Raw genomic sequence first — 22,991 nt, forward strand, 5'->3', positions numbered from 1 at the left:
GTCCCTTTGTAGACAGTTTCCCCAACTAAGAGTAGCTCACAGATTTTTGTGGAGATGGGGAGGGACAAAGCTACAGACATAAAGAAGCAATTTCAATATTCTAATCTAAGCATTGTGGTTATTATGCTAAAACACAGATAAAAGCCATAAAATATATAATTAACCTGTGTTGGGGATAAGAAACTACCAACTTTATCACAGAAAGTTTAGAATACAAATAACCAAATAAACTATATAAGATTGAGTATAACTATGGACAGTGACCCTGATTGGCAGTCTTCATTATTGATGTTTACTTATTAATACAACCACTGAGTTGTAGGGTAGAATTTTCACAATCAACTGAGATCAGCAGTAATCTTGACATCATCCTCTATTAAGTTTACCAGTATTGGAGGAAATGAGAAATATCCCTGTGTTTTTCAGAAATATCCCTGTGTTACTCAGAAACCATTGACTATTAAATACCAGATGTATTAGACATACATGGTCAAAACATAGTAATTACACATGCCTTCCTATTATACTTCCAGGATCTAATATCACAAGTCAAAATAATTTGACTTGTAGTATAAGGAGATTTCCTCACAAAAATGCTGTGTTATAGGATTGATAATCCCCCAAATGACACCCATTATGCCATACCATAATTTCAATTTGGAATTTGTGTTTCTTCCATCAAGATCTCTCTTCATCCTGAAACACATTTGTCATGTTCAGGGACTTGTTTTATATTAATCTTCAGGGGTAAAATTTCTATGACCTTGAAACAGCTTTTGGAAAAAATGCTTTCCTGAGTATTTTTCATACTATTTTGAAGAAAGTCAATATAACAGATGAAAAGAAAAATGAAAAATTCTATAGGTAAATAAATAATATGGAGTTGAGAGTTACTACTACAATAGTTCAACAAATAACCAATCATTTTATCTTAGGGGAAAGAGTATACAGACGTTAGATTAATTGAAGTGGTTCAATCATTTTAAAAAGTCCGAAAAAGTTAAAATAGGGCTTTATCAACTGTGTCCTTACATTTAGAAAAATGTTTAAACTATAATTTTATATTATGTCAATCATGTCTAGATAGCTTCACAAGAAAAAAAAAACTATTTGAAAACAAACAAAACTACAGTGTTCTGTTAGTGCCATGCTCAGAGTAGAGTAGAAGCTAAAAGTCTTGTCAGAGAGACTATTTTTTCCTATCAATTCAGTTCAAGCCATGGAGATAAAGTAAAATGTTAAAATTATTTGTGCCCTGGAAAGATTAGTTCTTTGGATCCCTCCACTTTCTCCTTCCCAAGTTTAGCAGAGGTAAGATCAAGATGAAACTAACGTGTTTCATTTGCCTGAGTCTTGTCCAGAAATTAAAAGTACAGAGAATAATTCATCCTCATATAAATGTGAGTAAAGTATTTATATCATACTTTATTGATATTTACAGTTTCAATTTTTAAATTCATATTATTAATTCAATATATATACATAGATCATTTTTTATTTGCTTAGGAAGACAGTTTAGATTAATTACTTTCTGGGTCATATAGTTTATAAAAACATCTCTAAATTTATTGAGGGATGATATTCCATTTTCATATTGTTGGATAAGCTCAATAATTTTTATTCCCTCAAGTTTCAATAAAATAAGACTATAAAATGCTCCACTTGTGGTAAATAGAATACAGATTAGAATAGTTTCTAAGATTATCAGTTTAGCAAAAGTCAGGAAGCTGTTTTCACCTACAATACAGCCTGGATTCAGTTATTCTTTATGTGGCTTGATTGACTCTGTTGGAAACATTCCAGTGCATCTCTGTCTTCCAAAGTTGGCACCTTAACCCTTACAGCACTCCATGTATGAGCTGATCAGTGTTGCATACAGAGAGCATTATCATGTATTTAGTGACTTTGCATTGCTGTTCTCATCAGCCAGAATTCCTAGACCATCTTAGAACACCCTTATTTAGTTGATATTTTAGGAAGTAGATATAAAACTTCATAATCATCTCCATTAAATATCAGGCATGTCTATTAATATTTCTATGATATCTGCATTGCACATAGTGGTTATCCTTCTCATTTTCATGGCTTTATGATAATTGCTTCTATTTTATCTCTCCCAAAATTTGTCATTTAAAAAAAATTCTCCAAATTAAATTATCAAAAATTTCCAAGCATTTATTGTTTACTTATTAATCAGTGTTAATTCTATGCATTTTCATAAGCAACTGGATATTTGGCTATAACACAGAAAGCTAGCATTTAAGCTGGCACAGCTAGAAAGATCCCATGAAACTGTTTTTGATATTAAATGTTCATTTATGCATGTATTATTACTTTTCAAATAATTGGAGCATAAAAAATATAATTAATGTTAAAACCCCACTCAGATATTTTTCTTGCTTAATTAAGATGTATTTAAGGAGTCGAGTGCCCCCAATCACCTGAAAGTACATGTAATCATAATTCAGTATTAAAATGTCTGATTGAGAATTTTTATTCCTAATTATAGATTCTAGGTTAATAGGACATTACTGGCCTTTGATTTTTAACTGAAAAATAATATTACAACTCCAACTTTAAAATTTGTTTGTATCTGGTTTTTATATATTTTATATACTTAGCTATATTTCCAGTTAAATATTATTAAAACAATAAAAATACCATTTAATTCATACATTATCAAAATTAAAGTATAAAGGAATATGATTATAATATTAAAATAAATATTCACTACATAAAGACTGTAAATGCACATGGAAAAATTTTAATTCCTAAGTAATTAAAATTCATGATCAACTGCATCTTAATATTGTAAATTTGATGTTTTTGAAGGAAAACTAACCACTGTAGTCATTCATTTTGATTCAGCAGTTTTTCTCTAAATATTTTACTTGTGATAAATACAATGTAGAGAACATCTATATGTTTAAACATGCAACCAATAAAACAATTTTAGAAGTTAGAGAAAAGCCAGAGTCAAAGAAACTTCTTGGAGTTTCATTTATGTGTGAAATATTTGTTAATCATAATTACTTTCAAACTGAAAGATGCAGTTTTTGGTTCTACAAAATATATGGTTCAGCCTTTGAAATCTGGAAGATAGTTGGGAATTTTAAAGCACTTTGTAATCCCTCAAAAATTATATAGACTTCAAACTAATACAAAACATAGGAGCAATAAACATGTTTCAGGTTCTTAGAACACTTTGCTTTTAGACAAATCATTTTTAATGTTACAATATAAACATCAAATGAAAATTTACTTAAAGAAACAGAAAAAATTTGCCTATTTTTTATGCTTAATCAGTGACTATTTTTCAGATGAATTCATAATATACTTTACTATGAATCAGAATTGAGAACAAGACCAGTCAATCTCCAACCCATCGGAAGTTCTATCAGTGAACCATCAAAAGGATTTGCTTACAAGAAACTCCCTTGATACAGGGATTCTACGAGGTGACAATGTATTCATAGTATTCCTGCCAAGCTTATTATTCTGGGCACTTAGGGCTATAAATACTTTATTATTTGCCAAATTGTCTCTGATGATGTTAATGATGGGTTCAGCACAGTTTAATATGCATGGGATGTACATTACTGCACATATTTTGATTTTTCTTCTAGGTAAGGGAGCGACTGAGGGTTTCTTTAGAAAGAGTCTCTGCACTGGAAGAAGAACTAGCTGCTGCTAATCAGGAGGTAACATACTGCACTTTCTCCTCTTTTGAGGTGCAATATCGCTAACATTATGTCCCTTGTGTTTCACGTCACTTTTATTAAAACTGTCACAAAAAATAAATAAATGACATTCTGCATATGCCATTGAACAAGGCCTTTTCAAACTAGTTTCCAAAATTTTGCTTTCTGATTTCTGGTTATTTAGCTCTGTCACTAGAAGACCAAAGGATAATTATCAAGAGTAGTAAGATAGAGACTTAGGAAAACTACATTCAGAATACCAGTCCTTTCAAGAAGCAAAATATGGCCCCCATATTCGAAAATATGTCAAATATCTGTTAAATTTAGAAAATATTATAAATGAAGTTAACTCTTTAGATACACACACCCACATACACACACTTATTTCTCCCTCAGTTCCTGCCTATTCATATCTTCAAAAACCATGTACCCATGTCTAGTGGCTTTATTGATCCACATATTTTGCTATAATTCCAAACTGTTAAGAAAACATTTTAAATTATCTCTTCAAGATTTAAAGGATTGCTTTCATTTTAGAAGGTTTTGCTTTTTTTAATTTTATGTTATGCATAAATGAGCTTGCATAACACACACATACAACACATACCCCATGAAACAAATATTTTCAGCAACTAAAATAAACTCATCTCTTTAACACTTACTTATAAGGCTACTTTTGCCCCCATAAGTAAATTCTAGTAAGGTAATATTGGTTTTTCTAGTAGTAGACATAACTAAAATTATTCATCAAATATTTCTGCTTTTAGTAATTAAGGGTATAAGAAGTTAGCATCAGCAATGATAAGTCTTATAAAAAGATATTCCTAACAAGATAACATTTACATACACATGGTGTACACAAATATACATTTCAAACAACACAAAAAATCATGTCCAGTACAAAATCCCACATTATTTACTATAAACCAGGTCAACTAGACAAGTTTATATATGCTTACGTTTACCCCAGGAATAATAATTTAAACTTTGAAAAATTATGAATTTTAATTCTAGGAAGAATAAGCTCCAGGAAAATTAAAGGATTTCATGTTAAAAGTATAAATTGTGATATAATAGTTTGTAAAAGAGAAAAAAAAAGTTTTGGTGAACAGATTCAGCTTAGCAGACAGAATGGTTTGGGATAGGACCAAAAAAAAAAAAAAAAAAAAAAACGAAGAAGAAGAAGTAGAAGAAGAAGAAATAAGGTACCTCTTAGTCATTATAGAAGAGAACAACCTCTGAGATACTGGGTAACAAGATGAGGTACTCAGTCCTTTTATGATATGAAACAGATAAATTATCTACAAATGAGAGTATACATACTCTGGGGGTTTAAAGTAGACAGTGTTACATATATATTCATTTTGTATTTTATCAATGTTAATTGATCTTCATGTACGATAAATATGTACACTAATATTGAGTGCATCCCTCGAAATATTTGATTGATAATGGTAAACAAAAGTTTTGATGACTACTAATATTAAAGTATCACTGAATATGGCAATGATGGAATTTGTATTTATTATGAACAAAAGTGTAGTGAGACCACTTAGCTAAAGAAATAAAAATATCCCATATGTTCAAGTGAGGCTTTAAAATTTTGCTCCAAAAATATCAATGGAATAGTTAATTCAATTATACCTAAAATGGGAGAACAATTGAGAACAAAGGTATAAGAGAGACTTTAACTGTTTCTGTAATTTAGTTTTAGCCCTAAATTATTTTCTTAGTCTCTTATAGGCAGTACCATGTTTGATTGCTTATACATAGATAAAACAAATTTTAATTAACATTCTTTTTATATCTACTGAAACCTTTTTGAATACTTTTTATTTTAAACAATTTATAAAAGTAAGAGAAAAACATTTGTTGTACTTATTATTAATTTAACTATGTTTTCTTTTCATTGTTGTTTATAATATCCATGTGTCTTAAACAGAAACCCTAGTTAAGAAGTCACAGACCCAGCAAAAAATATTTTCTAATGAAAACATTCTTAGAAATAATTAGTATTTTTTAAGAAAGTAAAAAAGTCAACTTTTACTTTATAGTAAAATTAATATTTTAAAATGAAATGCTAAAACATTGTGACACTAAAAATTGAGTCCTTCATTCTTGTACTAATAGCAAGTAGTACAATAAATCTCTATAAGTAAAACTTAATATACTGAAAACAAGATAAATTTAGAAACTTGACAAAATAAGTTTAGGAAAAATCACACTATTATCAGCTTTAGAAAGGGTAAACTTGGTGAAGTTTTCTTGTTAAAAGAAGCAATTGAAAATATTTAAGAAAACATTTTTCATGGCAATAAAATTAAATCTGTTCAAGAGCACATTATTAAGAGCCCAACAAAAATATGTAATGTAGATACAATAATTAACCACTAAATTCCTGCATATGGCTGAATAAACAATGGGCTGGAGGAAATTTTACTCGATGCTCCAGATTTTAAAATGAAATTTAAATGTATATACAAGTGCGTCTTAAAATTCACTTGTGTCTTGAGCTCATATAGTAAGTAAGTTTGGAGAGTGAGTACCTTATGTTGTCAGAATCTGTCTGCTTCTTCAGTTTCTGGTGGTGAGTGACAGTTCAGACAGCAGGGAATTTATCCAAACAGTTTTCTGAATGAATTCAGTTCCCAAATTTAGAAAACAGAAAACAGAGAGCAGAGGCTCAGATTGTGAGTGATACCTTGATATATTCATACATACATGTGAATATGTAGCCTGAAAAGCTGACAGACTAGAGTTTATCATGTGACTTGAATAGAGATTATTTTATTGTTTATGCATTATTTTTTTGCTGTCTCTGGATCCCTTGTTCCATTCTCACAGATGGATTTGGAATTATCGCTCTTCAATAATTTTTTTTTATATATAATCTTCTCCTTCAAGAGCTTCTATCTTTCTCATTTATTCTTACCCATCCAAGGCCTCAACTATGATTTCTGTTGAAAAGAAACCAAACTCTACAGCTTGAGATTCATGCTGCCATCTAAGTTCCAGAAGAGATTTCAAAGACCACTTGACAGGTTCCATATATTATTCTCTGTCACAAGTGTCCAACAGGAAACAAAGGCAGGGATCAAAATTCAGCTCAGAGTTGGCTAATCAGTACATGCACCAAAGAAATTGTAAACACCTATGGGAACATGTTTTCTAATTTACACAAAGTTATCATCTGCTTTAATTGGGCCTGAACCTCCACCTAGTTTTCCCGATGTTTCCGTAGATTCTATATGGTTACACTAATGTAATAAAGTAAGTAGCCTTATTAAACAGAACAAGAAATATTTCTGTGTTGTTCTGGGAAGAGCTCCAAAATATTCTTATACATAAAAAGGATAAAGTTGTTTAGAATGATCCCAGTTTTGTTTTACAAACAGAAATAATAGTAGTGTATATTTCTATTCTGTAGGAAGAGAAAAATGTTTTTTCTATAAGTACCAAACTTTTACTATTGTCTTTGCTGTTTGAAAGTATTTATACCATTATATTTCTGTAGTGTTTGGATTTTACTTTATGACTTTTCATTATTCTTAAAAAATAAAATAACAAAGACATTTTAAAGTCAGTTATTTTCATTAATAACATTATTACTAGGTAATTTTATTGAACATTTAATAATAATGTTTACTGACTAAATCTCTAGGCTTTCTGCTATATATGTATATGTTAGCACAATAATTCTGGCAGTTAGGAGGTATAATTACTTAACAGATGAAACAAAAGGAGTTATTTCTCTTAATGTTCTACTGTTCTGTTCTATTTCATGATCTGGTAATATGAGGCACTTCTAATCTATACATACAAAGGAGTTGTTCCATTGTTCCTCACATCCATATACTCTCATCTTTTCCCATATGTATTAAGACTGTGATTGTTCAGATCTCTTTTAATTCTCACCTGGGCTCTTGCAGTAGGTTTTTGTCCTTGTCTACTATCCCTTTCTACTATATAATTCTGAAAGGTCAAACTTGAACCTCAATTAGTTTTTTGTAATATATTCTTGTTTTAGTCAGCTTTTTCACAGCTGTGACTAAAAGACCTGACAAAGAACAATTTTAGAGGAGGAAAATTTTATTTGGGGGATTGCACTTTCATAGTTCTCAATCCATAGACAGCCGGCTCTATTTCTCAGGGCTCAAGGTAAGGCAGAATCTCATGGCAGAAGAGTGTGGTGGAGGGAAGCAGTTCACAAGATGATCAGTAGCACAGAGAGAGAGACTCCATTCACCAGATACAAAATATATACCCCAAAGCCATGCCCTCAATGCCCAACTCCTCCAACCACACCCTAACCACCTTCAGTTACTACTGACTTAATCCCATCAGTAGATTAATTCACTCATAGTTAAAGTTCTCATAACACAATTATTTCTTCTCTAAACCTTCTTGCATTGTCTCACATGAGATTTTAGGGGCTACCTCACATCCAAAGCATAATAATTCTGACCTATAAAATAGAGTTACATGCAATATACTCTCTATTAATAACAGTGATATATGTGATATTAATGTATGTTAATGATAGGACATATTCCATATACTTGTAATATGCCATCAAAAATCTCTCCAATGACCCTAACCTACAAATGCAGTTTTAACTCTCATTACTCTTCCTGTCTTGACAGTCCTTCTAAGGTCTTATTAAATGAGACCATGCATTGGTTTTGAATGCAGTCAATTTTCCAGGCTCAAAATGTCACCCATGTAAATCTGTCCCCTGGAATGTCTCCACAACACCAATCCATTAGTCAAAATCATACTTCCTCTTGTAAGGTCATTTTCTAATTTTTATTTTTTAAAATATTTTTCTGTATTTGTTCTTTTTAGTTATACATAACAGTAGAATGCATTTTGATATATTATACATACATGGAATACAATTTCTCATTCTTCTGGTTGTACATGATGAGGAATTACAGTGGTCATGTATTTGTATATGAACATAGGAAAGTAATGGCTAATGCAGCTACTCTCCTTCCTATTCCCATCCCACCTCCCATCCCTTCATTTCCCTTTGTCTAATCTAAAGTACTTCTATTCTTCCCTACTGCCCCCACCCTCTTGTTGTGAGTTAGCATCCATACATCAGAGAGAACATTTGGCCTTTGGTTTTTGAGGATTCACGTATTTCTCTTAGCATGGTAGTCTCCAGTTTCATATATTTACCAGTAAATGCTATAATTCCATTCTTCTTTATGGCTAAGTAATATTCCATTGTGTATATATACCATATTTTCTTTATCCATTCATCTTTTGAAGGACACCTAAGCTGATTCTACAGTTTAGCTTTGCGAAGTGAGTTGCTATAAACATTGATGTGGCTGCGTCATTATAGTATGCTGATTTTAAATTTTGGGGTAAATACCAAGGAGTAGGTCAAGTGGTGGTTCCATTCCAAGTTTTCTGAGGGATCTCCATACTGCTTTCCAAAGTGGTAATACCAATTTTCAGTCCCACCAACAATGTATGAGTGTACCTTTCTCCCAATATCCTCATCAACATTTATTGTTACTTGTATTCTTGATAATTGACATTCTGACTAGAATTAGATGAAATCTCAGTGTAGTTTTAATTTGCATTTCTCTAACTGCAAGAGATGTTGAGCCTTTTTTTTATATATTTGTTGACCAGTCATATTTCTTCTGTGAAATGCCTGTTCAGTTCCTTTGCCCATTTATTGATTGGGTTATTTATTTTCTTGGTTTTAATTTTTTAGTTCTTTATACATCCTGGAGATTAATGCTTTAAATAAGATGCAGGTGGAAAAGATTTTGTACCATTCTATAGGGTCTCTCTTCTTAACATTCTTGTTTTTTTCCTTTGTTGGGAACAAGCTTACATTTAGACATTGGCATTTAATGCAGTCTTTTATGGTTCCTCATCAACTAGTTTTGCTCCATAGTTGAACTTGTTAAATTTTATTACTTAAACACATAATATGGGTCTTTAACAAATTATTACAGTTAATTTTATTCTTGACTAAACCTAGGTCATTGGTTTCCTAAAAAATGGACTACATCTTTTTCATTTATATTTATTTCATTCAGTACAGTGATTTGAGCCTTGTAATCAAAGTATATTTGTCAAACTGCCCTGTGTATAGTTCATTTTGACCAATATATTCATTTGTTCCATAGCTATCTCCTAAGTGGATAGTTGGAATAAACTCAGACATGCTCAATTAATATGTTGATCATTTGTACAAAATGGACAAGGTATTTTATTTTTTTCTTTCCGTGTGTGATTGAGCACCTACAATGTTCAGAGAATTTGGGGAGTTTCTAAAAAGACAGTGGAAAAATAAAATAAATCTTTATTATTATATATTTTACATATTTTCTTTAACTTACCCTGTATTAAAAGAACCAGACATAAAACCACATAACTAAGATATAATAAAAACACATTCAAAATATAGGTACAAAGTGCAAAGGAGAGGAGGAGAGCATTTATTATGAGGCAAAGGGTAAGAACACTAATTTGTGTAAACATTCCCTAGAAGGAAGACTATGACATCTTCAGAACTGAGAAAGCTGTCAGCTGAGAAGACAGAATGATTAGGAAAACCGGAAACTCCCCTTTTCAAAAATAGAAGATGATGTGTTGATAAGAGTCAGGGGTGTAAAGCAGTGAAAGAGGAGGCTAAAAGGTTGAAAGAACTCTGAATGCCATGCTAAAATTTTGGATTTCATACTTTGTGAAAATAGAAAGTGCTAGAAATATTTATCTAACCTTCTATCTATATTTTTTTGGTTGTTGTTCTTGTTTTTTTGTTTTTTGTTTTGTTTTTATTTGCTTTATTTTCTTTTGGTAATGTGAAATCCCTTGAAAGTATGTCATTGTTTCTTGTTTGTTTGTTTCTTGTTTCTCTGTTTTTTTTTTTTTTTGGTTAAAATAAGGGTTGAGGTGAAGTAGAGCAGGGAAGTCGGTATGATCTGATATGGTTAGCTAGCACCATGATCTGATGTGCTATTTTGATTACAACACTTCAGTTCACATTTATTAGACATCTTTTGTTTGTCAGATATTGCATTAAGCACTGGGTAAAAATAAAACAAAGAATTAGTTCTGCTCTCTAGTGTCGTATGGGAAATAGACGTGTTTTAATTGTAAAGGAGAGTTAGTGTCTAATGTGTATTATATTCCAATTTGGATGATGGCAATAGTTGTATATCAATGTGCATGTACTTAATGCCTTTGAATGGCAAGCTTAAAGGTGTCTAGTAAATTTTATGATATGTACATTTTACTGCAATAAACACAACTATAACAAAATATGACTAACCTGAAAATGGAAGTAGGTACAAAATTTAGTAGAACTACAAAAGGAAGTGATCTGTTGTATGTCTGGAAATGAGAAAGATATAGATGGTGTTACAAAAGTCTTCCTAATGAAATCAAGGATTTTACCCAGAATTTAAGCAGTAGCAGAAAAGAACTTATGGGATGGACTTAGTGTAAGAGAAGGGAAGTGGGCTGAGATGGGATTGAGGTTGTAGAGACAGGAAGATTTGAGCTGGGGCGGACTGGAGCTTAGACTTTATCTTGTAGATAGTAGTGAGCCAACAGAAGTTTCTTTTTTTTTTTTTTTACTTTTTTTAAAATTTTTTTTATTGGTTGTTCACAACATTACAAAGCTCTTGACATATCATATTTCATACATTAGATTGAAGTGGGTTATGAACTCCCAATTTTACCCCAAATGCAGATTGCAGAATCACGTCGGTTACACATCCACAATTTTACATAATGACCAATTAGTAATAAGCCAACAGAAGTTTCTGTGGAGAAAAGGGACCATCTGATTTTCAATTTTAACAGAAAAGGGGTATTTTGAAAAGTTAAAGATTAAAGAAAAAAAAGCATATGATGGTCAAGATATTGTAATTAAAGTTTAGATTTAAAAGAATCATTATGATTTCTCAAAACAATCAAGACGCAATAACAGAAATTAACAAACTATACAGCATTTTGTATGTTCTTTTAAGAATGACAGATAAAAAAGTAGGAGTCAAAATATTATAAATAAAAATATATATGTAATGAAAATTTGCTGTACATTTATGATGTGAATGCCCCCACATAGATAGATTGGGTTATCAATGGAGACATTTTCTAGTTTATCATTCTAAAAAAGTGAATCCAAATTATTTAGATACAATAAATACTATAAATTCTTTATTTCTTGCAAAGCATCTTTGTTATTGCCTAAAATTGGAAAAACGACAAAAAGTGCGCTAAAATGCCCGTGCAAAGAGAGGAATAGATAATACCCTAACAATCTGTTCTCCTTTAGTTGAAGCCCATATACTTCTTTAATAATTTAATTAAGTCAGACAAAATGGATTATTCAGAAGCTCCTATAAAAATTTAATTGACAGACTAATTTGCAGTGAATACACTGACGTGTTTATTTTAAAAGCTTTTTCCACATGATTGCATTGTATATAAAAAGAACTGGCATGTTTAGTTGTAGCCTGAACTATCCTTTTTTTTTTTCCATTGCTTTTACTCTATGTATGCTTAGTCTAATCACTGCATTGAGCAACTTTCACGTAGAATTATCTTAAGGAAATTAACATTTAATTTTACCTTATCTACAATCAGCCTATCCCTGAAGTTTGTTTTCTAAGGAAAAACGAAAGAAATTGCATAAAAATGAAATACAATTAACATGCAGCAGAATGTGGGACAGTGAGAGGGGTAGAAGAACTGGATTTACTTCTGGGGCTTTAGGGACATATGGATCATGGCCATCGCATCCATATATTATTTCATGTTATCATTGCAACAATGTTTAAATTGGATAAAGAACCAGTACATTTAATGCATGGGAATGAAGGAAAAGTGGAAAAAGTGAACAAATCTAAGCATAGATGGAAGCTACCCTAAAAAAAAAAAATAATAAGAGGCTGAAAAGAAGCACAGAGAGAGAGAGATATGAGAATCCAGAAATCAAGTCACTGAACAGAAGGGCAGGGTGGGGGGGGGAGAGAGAGAGAGAGAGAGAGAGAGAGAGAGAGAGAGAGAGAGAGAGAGAGGGAGGGAGGGATACCCCATGAAAGTTAGAATAAGAGAGAGAGAGAGAGAGGGATACCCCATGAAAGTTAGAATAAGAGAGAGAGAGAGAGAGAGAGAGAGAGAGAGAGAGAGATTTAAATGTTTAGGTCGGAGGTGGTCAGCTGTGTCAAGTGTTTAATGAAAGCATGAAGGATTTTGTCCTATATGGATTGATTAGACTTACAATAAGAAGGTCACTGGAAATGTTTACAACGATTATTTCAATAAACTATAAAGAAAGGATAGTAACTGTGATGAACAGAATTTATGAGTCAATTAGAAGTTTAGGAAGTGAGACAAGATGATAAGTAATATTATTTTGAGAAGGATGGGAGGGTGAAAGTTGAATGAGTTGGAGCAGTATTGAGAGATAGCCTTCTTAGAATGGTAGAGAAATGAAAATGTTTATAGTCAATGGAAAGAAAGGAAGAACAAAGGAGAATGGATTATTGGTAGACAAACAGTGGAGGGTAAGCATGATCAATCACAAGTAATAGAAATATTTCCTTTGCAAAATGAATGAAGGGAAACCACTGATAGTGTAGTGATGAATAGATTTTGATTTGGAGAGAAAGGAAGACAGAGGGATTTTATCAGAAAGATTTTTTTTTTCCCAAGGAAACAGCTACTAAGGGAGGTAGAAACTACCTGTTTAAGAGCTTAAAGAGACTAAGAACAAGATCATGTTGAACATGACATTGAGTCAATAAGACTAAGCAAAAAAATTTTAGTGTGTCATGGTAGACTCAGGGAGTTCTCATAAGGTTACCACAGCAAAATAGATAAAAGTCAATTTATTACAAACCTTACCAACTGAAACAACATGTATATGTCATATGTCCTTATTTAAATCTATAAAGTTATTTTAGTAATACCAATTCAAAAGGAGGAGATATAAGCATGAAAGTAACCTTTTCTGTTATGACTTTGATCACTCAGAAAAAAATTCAGAAATAATATGTTTCCCTAAAACTTTACAAGGGTAAAAACTTAGGAAACTTCTGAAATCCATGTACAATTCAGCTATATTTAGTTTTCAAGAAACTTAAAAAGCTGAAAATGATCAGAAAAACAATTGGAAAATTAGAGATTGTACTTATTAAGGAATTTACATAACGGGAGCAAATATCAATATTCATTTGAAAGTCTAAGGCCATTGATGTGCAGAATTAGTGAAATGACTATTAATTTTCACTTTCAATTAAAATGGCCATGTCCATACAGAAAAGCTTCAGATGAACAAAAAAGAGACCACTGCAAAAGTTATTAAGTTTTTTTCAAAATTCTAAAAATGAAAATCATTTCTTTTGGTAGACCCCTTTGCAAACAATTCAGTTTTGGTTCTTATAATTCTCTCTCTCACTTCAGTGAGGTAAAAACAGACTTAATTTTGCATGTCTACCATTGCTTTGTAAAAATGATTAACCTTATAATAGCTTTCCAGCTTCCCACATGTTTATGCAAAGCACATAAACCTCATTCATCTGATTAGCTTGTTTTCATCAGTAATAATCATATTGGTAAGTTCCTGCCAACTTTGAATTAATATTCTAAAAAAGTAAAATAAAGGTGTTTTGTTTTATTAACAATCAAAGTGAATCACCATGGCTAAACTTACCAGGAAAGAGTATTTGTTTAATGACAAGCAGTGTTGCATTCGGCAATGATATCCTTGCAGCTCAACTTTCATCCCTTGAAGACAATGTAAAACACTCTGAGACTAGGTTTTCAGCCTGCTGAAAAATTATTGGGAACGGATTCTTCCTGTTGGAATTTTGAGTTATAAAAGTATAGAGTTGTTGATTGGTTATATTTCACAGTAGATTTAAATGATGATTTAACGATGTTCTTTTTTTCTTTTGTTGGTAAACCCAAAAGTTTCAGCCTTGTCAAACCAGTATTTATTCAAAAAGGCATACGATTTCTTATTATAAAGATAACTGTAGAAAATGTAAATTACCCAAGTTATTAGCATCAATAGAAAATGTCTCTTTGCTGTTGATAATTATATGCTTCAATACAAAGACTCTTTTCCAAATAAAATGGAATCAAAGAGTCTTATGACAACATATGTTAAAACACAACAAAGAAAACAGAGCTAAGAAAATTGCTGTTGCCACTTCCACTGTTTGGGCTATTTCTAAGATTTGTATGAAGCAATTGTCTAAAATAGGTTAAAATTGCTGCCTGTTGTGTATGGGACATTGAAAGTCTATGTACAAATCTTTTCAGACACTCTTTCCTGTTTTGGTTAGAATATTTTCTTTGATGACAGTATAGAATTTGTTGTCCTTGTAGTAGTGGATGTGGTTGTTTTATCTTTGCATGAGATTTTGAACTTTTTTTCTATTAGCAGCAAGATCATATTTAACATTAATACTTTAATCATAGACATCATTGACCCATTTTACTCCTCTCTGTGTGAGAGTTTTCTTACTAATTTTAAAGCTAATTTTTTGAGTAAATTACTGATCTTTTAAACTATTTGAATGAAATCTAAAGTCAGAAAGTTCAATTTTTAGTCCAAGATCAATTATTTACTATTTCCATAACACCTAGCAATTTATATAACTTATCTACCCCTCAATTTTTTAATCTGAGAAATGGAATTATAATAAATTCGGGGCCTGCCTATGATTCAGAGTTATGACATAATGAATGAGATAATATACATGGAAAAACTTTGTGAAACTTGATATACTAAATTTATTTTTAAAACAATTGTTCTCAGAAGGCCAGCATTAATTATTATTTGATCAGATTAAAAACACATTTCTGTTGATAGTTTAAACTTTACAGTGAACAAAACAACAGTATTTTACATTCTACTTAGGACTAAATCTCCTATTATTAGATTTTAAAATAACTTTTTTGTTTGTAGGATGATACCATAGCACTACATTGCAATGGTCTTTCAATTCACTATTTATGTGTTTCTTAAAAAGAATGTCAATCACAATTTTGGAGGGTGATTACTTGGGATGATGCTAAGCACTATACACTTCCCTAAACACATATATTTTTTGGATAACCATCATACTTAACGTAGAAGAAAAGAAAAATTATTATTAGCATTTTGAAAATTAAGAACCTGAGACAGAAGCTAAGTGAATTGTTCTGAGTGGTATCATTTCAAAACAGGAATCAACTTCAAGAGGTCTGACTCTGCAAATGAGTGTTTAACAGTAGACACTGTGCTTTCTGGCCTTTCTCTTAATCACAAAATTTCTTTAAATATAAAAAATTGTGTATGTTTCTAAATCAACAGTTCATCTCCCATTATGTGAAATTATTATGACATCTTCCTATTATGTTTCCATGGATTATTTCAAGGCTCATAACTTCATTATATTGAAAGAGAGATAAAACTGGTCTTAACTAAATTAATAAGGCATGAATTAAACCAATTAGTTCAATTAGCCTACTTCTAAAAAGTGCCAAGAATTGGAATAAAATTAAATGTTTAACTTCATAGAAAAATTCATTAAAGCAGCCATATATTTGCATTTGTTTGGGAAAATTAGAATACTAGATTGTATAATTTTCATCCAAATCTTCTCCCTTTGTGCAGACTACAGTAATTAGACCTCTGACCTAGATCCTGAAATAAATAATATTGTTGTAATGGCCCCTGTGTTTTATATTAGAAAACATGAGATCCCAAGTTATACAAAATACGATTAGAGGATTCATGCAGAATTCCTTGTTTCCATTTTTTTATTTGGTGGAAAAGTACAGTGGTTCTGAAATACTGAAAAATTCAGAAATTATAAATAGTTGAACTGTTAGAGTTTAAAAGGAAGTAGATGAAAAAAAGAGGTGTATTAACTGCTTTCATTTTTAGTTAATAATTTAACTACTAATGACTTTATTTTTAAAAATTTGGTAGAAAAATATCTCACAATTTGATTAGCTACTTCAGATGCTCCTCAATTTCCAATAAAAGTTAGAAATTTCATAAATCAAAAATACTTTTATACTATGGAGTATTAGTTGTTTACCATTATTATCATGTGGCCATCTGAGAGTTGCTACTCCCTGCCCCTATTCATCATTTTGACAGAATCTCATACAACATATTCTTAGCCTGAGAAAAGATCAGAATCCAAATTTTTAAGTGTGATTTTAATTGAATATGTAGCATTTCCCCACCATCATAAAAACAATATATTATTAAGTCAAATAATACTATATCAGAGACTGTATTTATCCTATGCCACGACCAGAGCTTATTTAAAGTATAAAGTCCAAAAACATAGTACTCCACAAGACCCCCCCCCACTTCTGATATCAGTGCAAGTGTAGGTCATTCCAAGATCCAATTGTAGTTTCAATAATTCACTAGAAAGATATATAGTACTCATTGAAAATTATACTCACAGAGATGGTTTATTAGGTAGAAGATATGGATTAAAATCAGCCAAGGGAAGAAAAACAAAGGTCAGAGTCTAGCAGTGTTCCAAACATAGTTTCCATTATACTAAGGATGTGTTATTATAGAATCCATGGTTGACAGAGTATTACAAACTAGGAAACCTCATTCAAACTTTGGTGTCCAGAACTTTATTGTTGTATCATTATATAATATGATTAATTTATTTATTACCCATGTTGTTTGTCTCAGTCTCTAGTTTGAGAAACAAAAGACCCCAAATTGTATTATTGTTCTTTATTGCATAAGCTGCCCCAACTTAAGGCTATCAAGTATGACCATCCCATTTTCCCTTACTTAAGACTCATCATGGACAGCCTTCTACTTAAACAAAGATACTTCTATCAGGTTTGATACTTGTTGCTTCTTAAGTACTGTACCAAGACTTAACTTCATTTTGGACAAGGTCAAATCCTTTAACTACATAGTTACAAATCTTTTTAATCTTTCATTCTTGATTAAATATTTTTAATACTTAGTTACTGTCAATAATCTCTCTTTTGTTAGTTAATAACATATTGTTAAAGCCAGCATACAATTTTTCATTCAGAAAGCACTGCATTGGGAAATAAAGAGGAAAGTAAAAAACCGTAGTAGAATCAGAACACATGTTGTGGAAGTTTTATTAAGTCAGGATAGAAAGAAAAATAGAGACAGAGAAAAAGAAAAGAGTTTTTAAAGATAAAAATTGCAGTACATTTATAGTGCACTAGAAATTTTAGTATAGTCACTTACTGTTCATGATAAACAAGACAGGTTAAACACTATGTTTTTGAAATTAATGAAGTATATATATATATATATATATATATATATATATATATATATATTGATATAGAATGACAAATTCACAATAGAACTAATGAGAGAAAAAGAGAGAGAGAAAAAAAACTTCCCTCCTTGTGTTTATCAGCCTCTTCCTCTCCAACACATTTAACATTGGTATTTGCTAAGTCATCAACTTTCTATTCTAAATATTACAACTTGATGGAAAGAATTAAGCTTCCCTTGTACAATGTCTAGTTAAGCAGTATGCGAGTAAGTGTAGGAAAATTCTTCTCTACAAAAAAATTAAAGATAGTCAATATTGCAGGAAAGATGGAATTAGAAAGCCACCATTTTGCTACTCTTAGTACAATAATCAATTCAAGAACTATCATCAATTGCTTAAACCAGAAAGTCAAAAGTTGATAATATTTTTATTTTTTTAGACAATGTGGTTTTTTAATTATTTAATTTTAGCATAATCATTAAGATATATGAACACTGTGCTCAAACCCACTTAACACAAGGAAAATGCAGGGAAATAATAACACATTTTTACATCTAGAAATAAACTCAACTTTGCACACCAAACCAATACCCCAAGACACATCAGGAAAAATCCAGTTGCTAAGGTCATCACATAAAAGCAGAAAAGACATCCATTCCAACAGATGCACAGATTTCAACACAAAACCTCAAGAAACATGAAAAAATAACATGACACTTCCAAAAGTTCTTAAGTCTCTAGTGACAGATTCCAATGATATTGAGTAGATGAAACGTCCATACAATAATCCAAAAGAGTTATTTTTTAAAAACTCAATAAAATCCAAGGTAACTCAGATAATATTTAAATGAAATTTTAAAAAAACACTGAAGAAATACAAATGAGAAATTCAGCAAAAAGAGACTTTGAAAAAGAACCAAATAAATCTTAGAAATGAAAAATTCTAAAAGTTAGATTTAAGAGTTCAGTTGAAGCCTTAACAACAGACTAGGAAAGAATACCTGACAGGTCCTTTGCAATATTACATCCAGACAGATATAAAGAAAAAAAATAAGAAAGAATAAAGACAGCATTCAAGATCTTTGGGGCACAATTGAAAGATCAAATGTCTGCATAACTGGCATACCCAATGGAGAAGAAATAAAGTTTAAGGAGATAGAAAACCTATTCAATGAAATAATAGCAGAAAATTTCGCACAGCTTGGGAGTGACGTAGGCATACAGTTACAGGAGCCTCTTCTAACACCAAATAAACATGAATAGAAAAGAACCTCTACACAAAATATTAAAATCAAGCCATCAAAAGAACAAATGAAAGAGTATTAAAATTAAAATAGTGAAATAATAAGTCATATTTGTGATAAACCCATTGGACTAACATAAGATTTCTATGTTAGAAATAGTCCATAAAGTTTGTTAAGAAATAGTCTATAAAGTCTATAAAGACTATTAGGACATGGAATTATATATTTCAGCTCCTGAAAATATAACTAACAATTAAGATTCCTATATGCAGCAAGGCTAGCTTTCAAAATTTGGAAGAGAAATAGAGATATTTTTTGAAAATAATAGATTAAGGGAATTCATGAACACTACCCGCCTCACAAAAGATGCTTATGGGAATCCTACACCCTTAAGTGAAAGAAAGCTAATTACCACCAAACACATGAAAGAATAAATCCAAATCCCACTAGAAAACTAGATACACAAGTGAGAAATAGGAAAAAAAACAAATATCATTTATCAGTAAACCAACAAACCACAAAGATGAATAGGAGAGGAAGAAATGAACAAAGAATGTTCAAGACAACTTCAATAAAATGACAGAAAAAATTCAGTACATTTCAATAATAACTATGAATGCTAATAGTCCTAACTATCTAATTAAAAGAATTAATTACTAAATGGATTAAAAGATAATACCCCCAAAATATGCTGCCTACATTGTACACACAGACTGAAGGTATGAGGATGTAAATTAATATTTCAGGCAAATGGAACCCCAAAGCAAGCAGGACTAGTAATACTTGTATTGGACAAAATATACTATAAGACAAAAACAGTAAGTAAAGACAAAAGTCACTATAAAATATTCAATTCATCAAGACAGTACTGCAATTATAAATCTATGTGCACTGAATGTCAAAGCCACAATTTTATAAAACAAACAATACCAGACCAAAAGGGAATGATAGGCCCTAATACCATGATAGTGGGGCACTTTCATATTCCACTTTTACCAAGAAGTTGATCACCCAAACAAAAATCAACAAAGAATCATCAGGGTTAACTCTGGCTATAGATTAAATTTGTATTATACAGAACATTCCATCCAGCAGAAGCAGAATACACATTCTTTTTATCAGCTTATGTAACACTTTCAGCCACAAAACAGGTATTTAAAAATTCAGAAAAAATATTTAAATATCCTACGTCTTCTCTGATCACAATACGAAGAAACTAGAAACCAAGAGCAAGATAAATTGTAGAAATTATACAAACAAATGAAAACTGAACAACAAACTTTTGAATGAACAGTAAGTCATTAAAGAAGCCAGAAGGGATATTAGAAGACTTCTTGATTCAAATAAAAATGGAAATACAACATACCAAGATCTGTGGTAGACAACAAAAGTGGTACTAAGAGGGAGTTTTATACAATGATTGCCTACATAAAAAATATAGAAAAATCTCTAATAAACATCCCAATGATGCATCTCACATTCTTATAAAAGTAAAACCCGAACTCAAAGTCAGTAGAAGGAAAGAAGCAATCAAAATCCAAGCAGAATAAAATGAAATAGAGATGAAAAGAATAACATAAAGGAACTATGAGAGTTGGTTTCTTGAAAAGATAAACAAAATATTTTATTTTATTGATTGATACATAGTATTTATAGATATTTATGAGATATTGTGATGTTTTGATTCATGCATACGTTGGGTAATGATCAACTGAGGATAATAGCATATCCAGCATGTTACACTTTCATCATTTCTTTATGCTGAGTACATTCTAAACCTTTATTCTAACTACTTTGAGATATATGATGCATTATTATCAATTACATCCACCCTGGTATGCCACAGAACACCAGCATGTATTTCTCCTATCCAACTATGGCACTGTACCTATTTACGTTCTTTTCTTTTTCCTCCCACCCCATTCGACTTTCTTGTCTCTGGTAAGCACTGTTCTATTCTCAACTTCTTTGAGATCAAGTTTTTTAGATTTTTATGAGTGAGAACATTTCTCGTTCATCTTTCAATATACAGCATATATCACTAAATGAATGCTTTCCAGGCCCACCCATGTTATGGCAGGTGACAAAATTTTATGCTTTTTATGGCTGAATAGTATCCTATCATCTATGTATACCATATTTTCTATATGTGTTAATATATTGATGGAATTTAAGTTGGCGCCATATGGGACAATTATGAGTAATGAAGCTATAAACTTGAAAGGACAGGTGTCTTTGTGTGTATGTGTGTTTACAATACCTTTAATTTATTTATTTATATGTGGTGCTTTGGATCAAACCCAGGTCCTCACATGTGTTAAGTGAGCACTCTACACTGAGCCACAACCCCAGCTCCAGGGCAGGTGTCTTTTTGACTATTCACTTTATTTCCCTTGGGTATTTAAGCAGTAGTGTAATTTGCTGGATCATATGGTAGTTTTTTTTTGTTTGTTTTTGAGAAAATTCCATACTGTTTTCCATAATGGTTGTACTAATTTATATTCCCACCAATAGTGCATAAGAGTTCCTCTTTCTCCATATCATTAGTTATTCTTTGTCTTTTGATAACAGCCATTCTAAATGGAGAGAGGTGCTATTTCATTGTGATTTTAATGTGCATTTCCCAATAATTAGTGGTATTTAGTAACTTTACATATATCTATTGACCATTTGTATGTCTTCTTTTGATAAATGTATATTCAGATCTTTGGTCCATTTTTAATTGTATTATTTGGGTATGGGTATTTTTTTTTTTTGCTAGTTGTTTAAATTCTCAATATGTTATTGATATTTACCCCTTGTCCGATGTAAAGTTCATAGACATTTTCTCTCATTCTATCAATGTCTCTTAAGTTTTTCCCCACTTTGTGTTAAAAAAGCTTCTTAGAGTGTTATAATTCTATTTGTCTTTTCTTTTTCTTTTCTCTCTCTCTCTCTCTCTCTTTTTTTTTTTTTTGTACCAGGAATTGAACTCAGGGACATTCAACCACTGAGTCACATCCCCAGCCCTATTTTGTATTTTATTTAGAGACAGGCTCTCACTGAGTTACTTAGTGCCTTGCTAAGTTGCTCAGGCTGGCTTTGAACTCTTTATCCTTTCTCAGCCTCCCAAGCCACTGGGATTACAGGCATTCACCAATGTGCCTGAGTATATATTAATTCTATTTGTCTATTTTTGCTTTTGTTGCATATGTTTTGGAGATCATTTAAAAAACAAAAATCAAAAATGCTATCTATACCAATGTCTTGAAGTCTTTACCCTAGGTTTTCTTTTAGAGGTTTAGTAGTTTCAGATCTAAAATTTAGGTCTTTGATTTAGTTTGACTTAATTACTCTACATATGGTGAGAGATAGGGGTCTAGTTCATTCTTCATTATATGGATTACCAGTTTCCCTAGTGCCATTTATTGAAAATATTGAGCTTTCTCCAATGTTTATTTTTAGATTTGTCTCAAATCAGTTGTCTATAGATGTGTGAATTCATTTTTTGGATTACCTATTCTCTTCTATTGATATTTTTTGGGGTTTATGTCAGTACCATGATTATTGGTTACTATAGTTTTATAGTATGTTTTGAGGTCAGGTATAATGATTACTCTTGTTTTGTTCTTTTTGCTAAATTTTGCTTAAGCCATTCAGAGTTGTTTTTTTTTTTTTTTTTGTGTGTGTGTGTGTGTGTGTTTCCATATGATTGACAAGCTTTTATAATTTGTTGGGGTTTTTTTGCTTTAAAAAAAATGGATAAGAGCTACTAGACCAGGCAA

General features: G+C 31.2%; 1 protein-coding gene across 35 annotated transcripts in view; it reads left to right on the top strand.

Annotated features, from left to right (window-relative positions):
- Ppfia2 (PPFI scaffold protein A2) overlaps window positions 1–22,991 on the top strand; it is a 440,250-nt gene that overhangs the window by 276,546 nt on the left and 140,713 nt on the right. For 33 of the 35 annotated variants that reach the window (XM_078053063.1, XM_078053070.1, XM_078053068.1 and 30 more), the window contains one exon: window positions 3,627–3,701. The exons of the other annotated variants lie outside the window; for them this stretch is intronic. In XM_078053063.1, coding sequence (XP_077909189.1) covers window positions 3,627–3,701 — 75 coding nt within the window. The remainder of the gene's footprint in view (window positions 1–3,626; window positions 3,702–22,991) is intronic. 35 annotated transcript variants of the gene reach the window in all.

Source organism: Ictidomys tridecemlineatus, chromosome 6 (assembly GCF_052094955.1).
Source record: "Ictidomys tridecemlineatus isolate mIctTri1 chromosome 6, mIctTri1.hap1, whole genome shotgun sequence".
Classification (NCBI taxonomy): Eukaryota; Metazoa; Chordata; class Mammalia; order Rodentia; family Sciuridae; genus Ictidomys; species Ictidomys tridecemlineatus.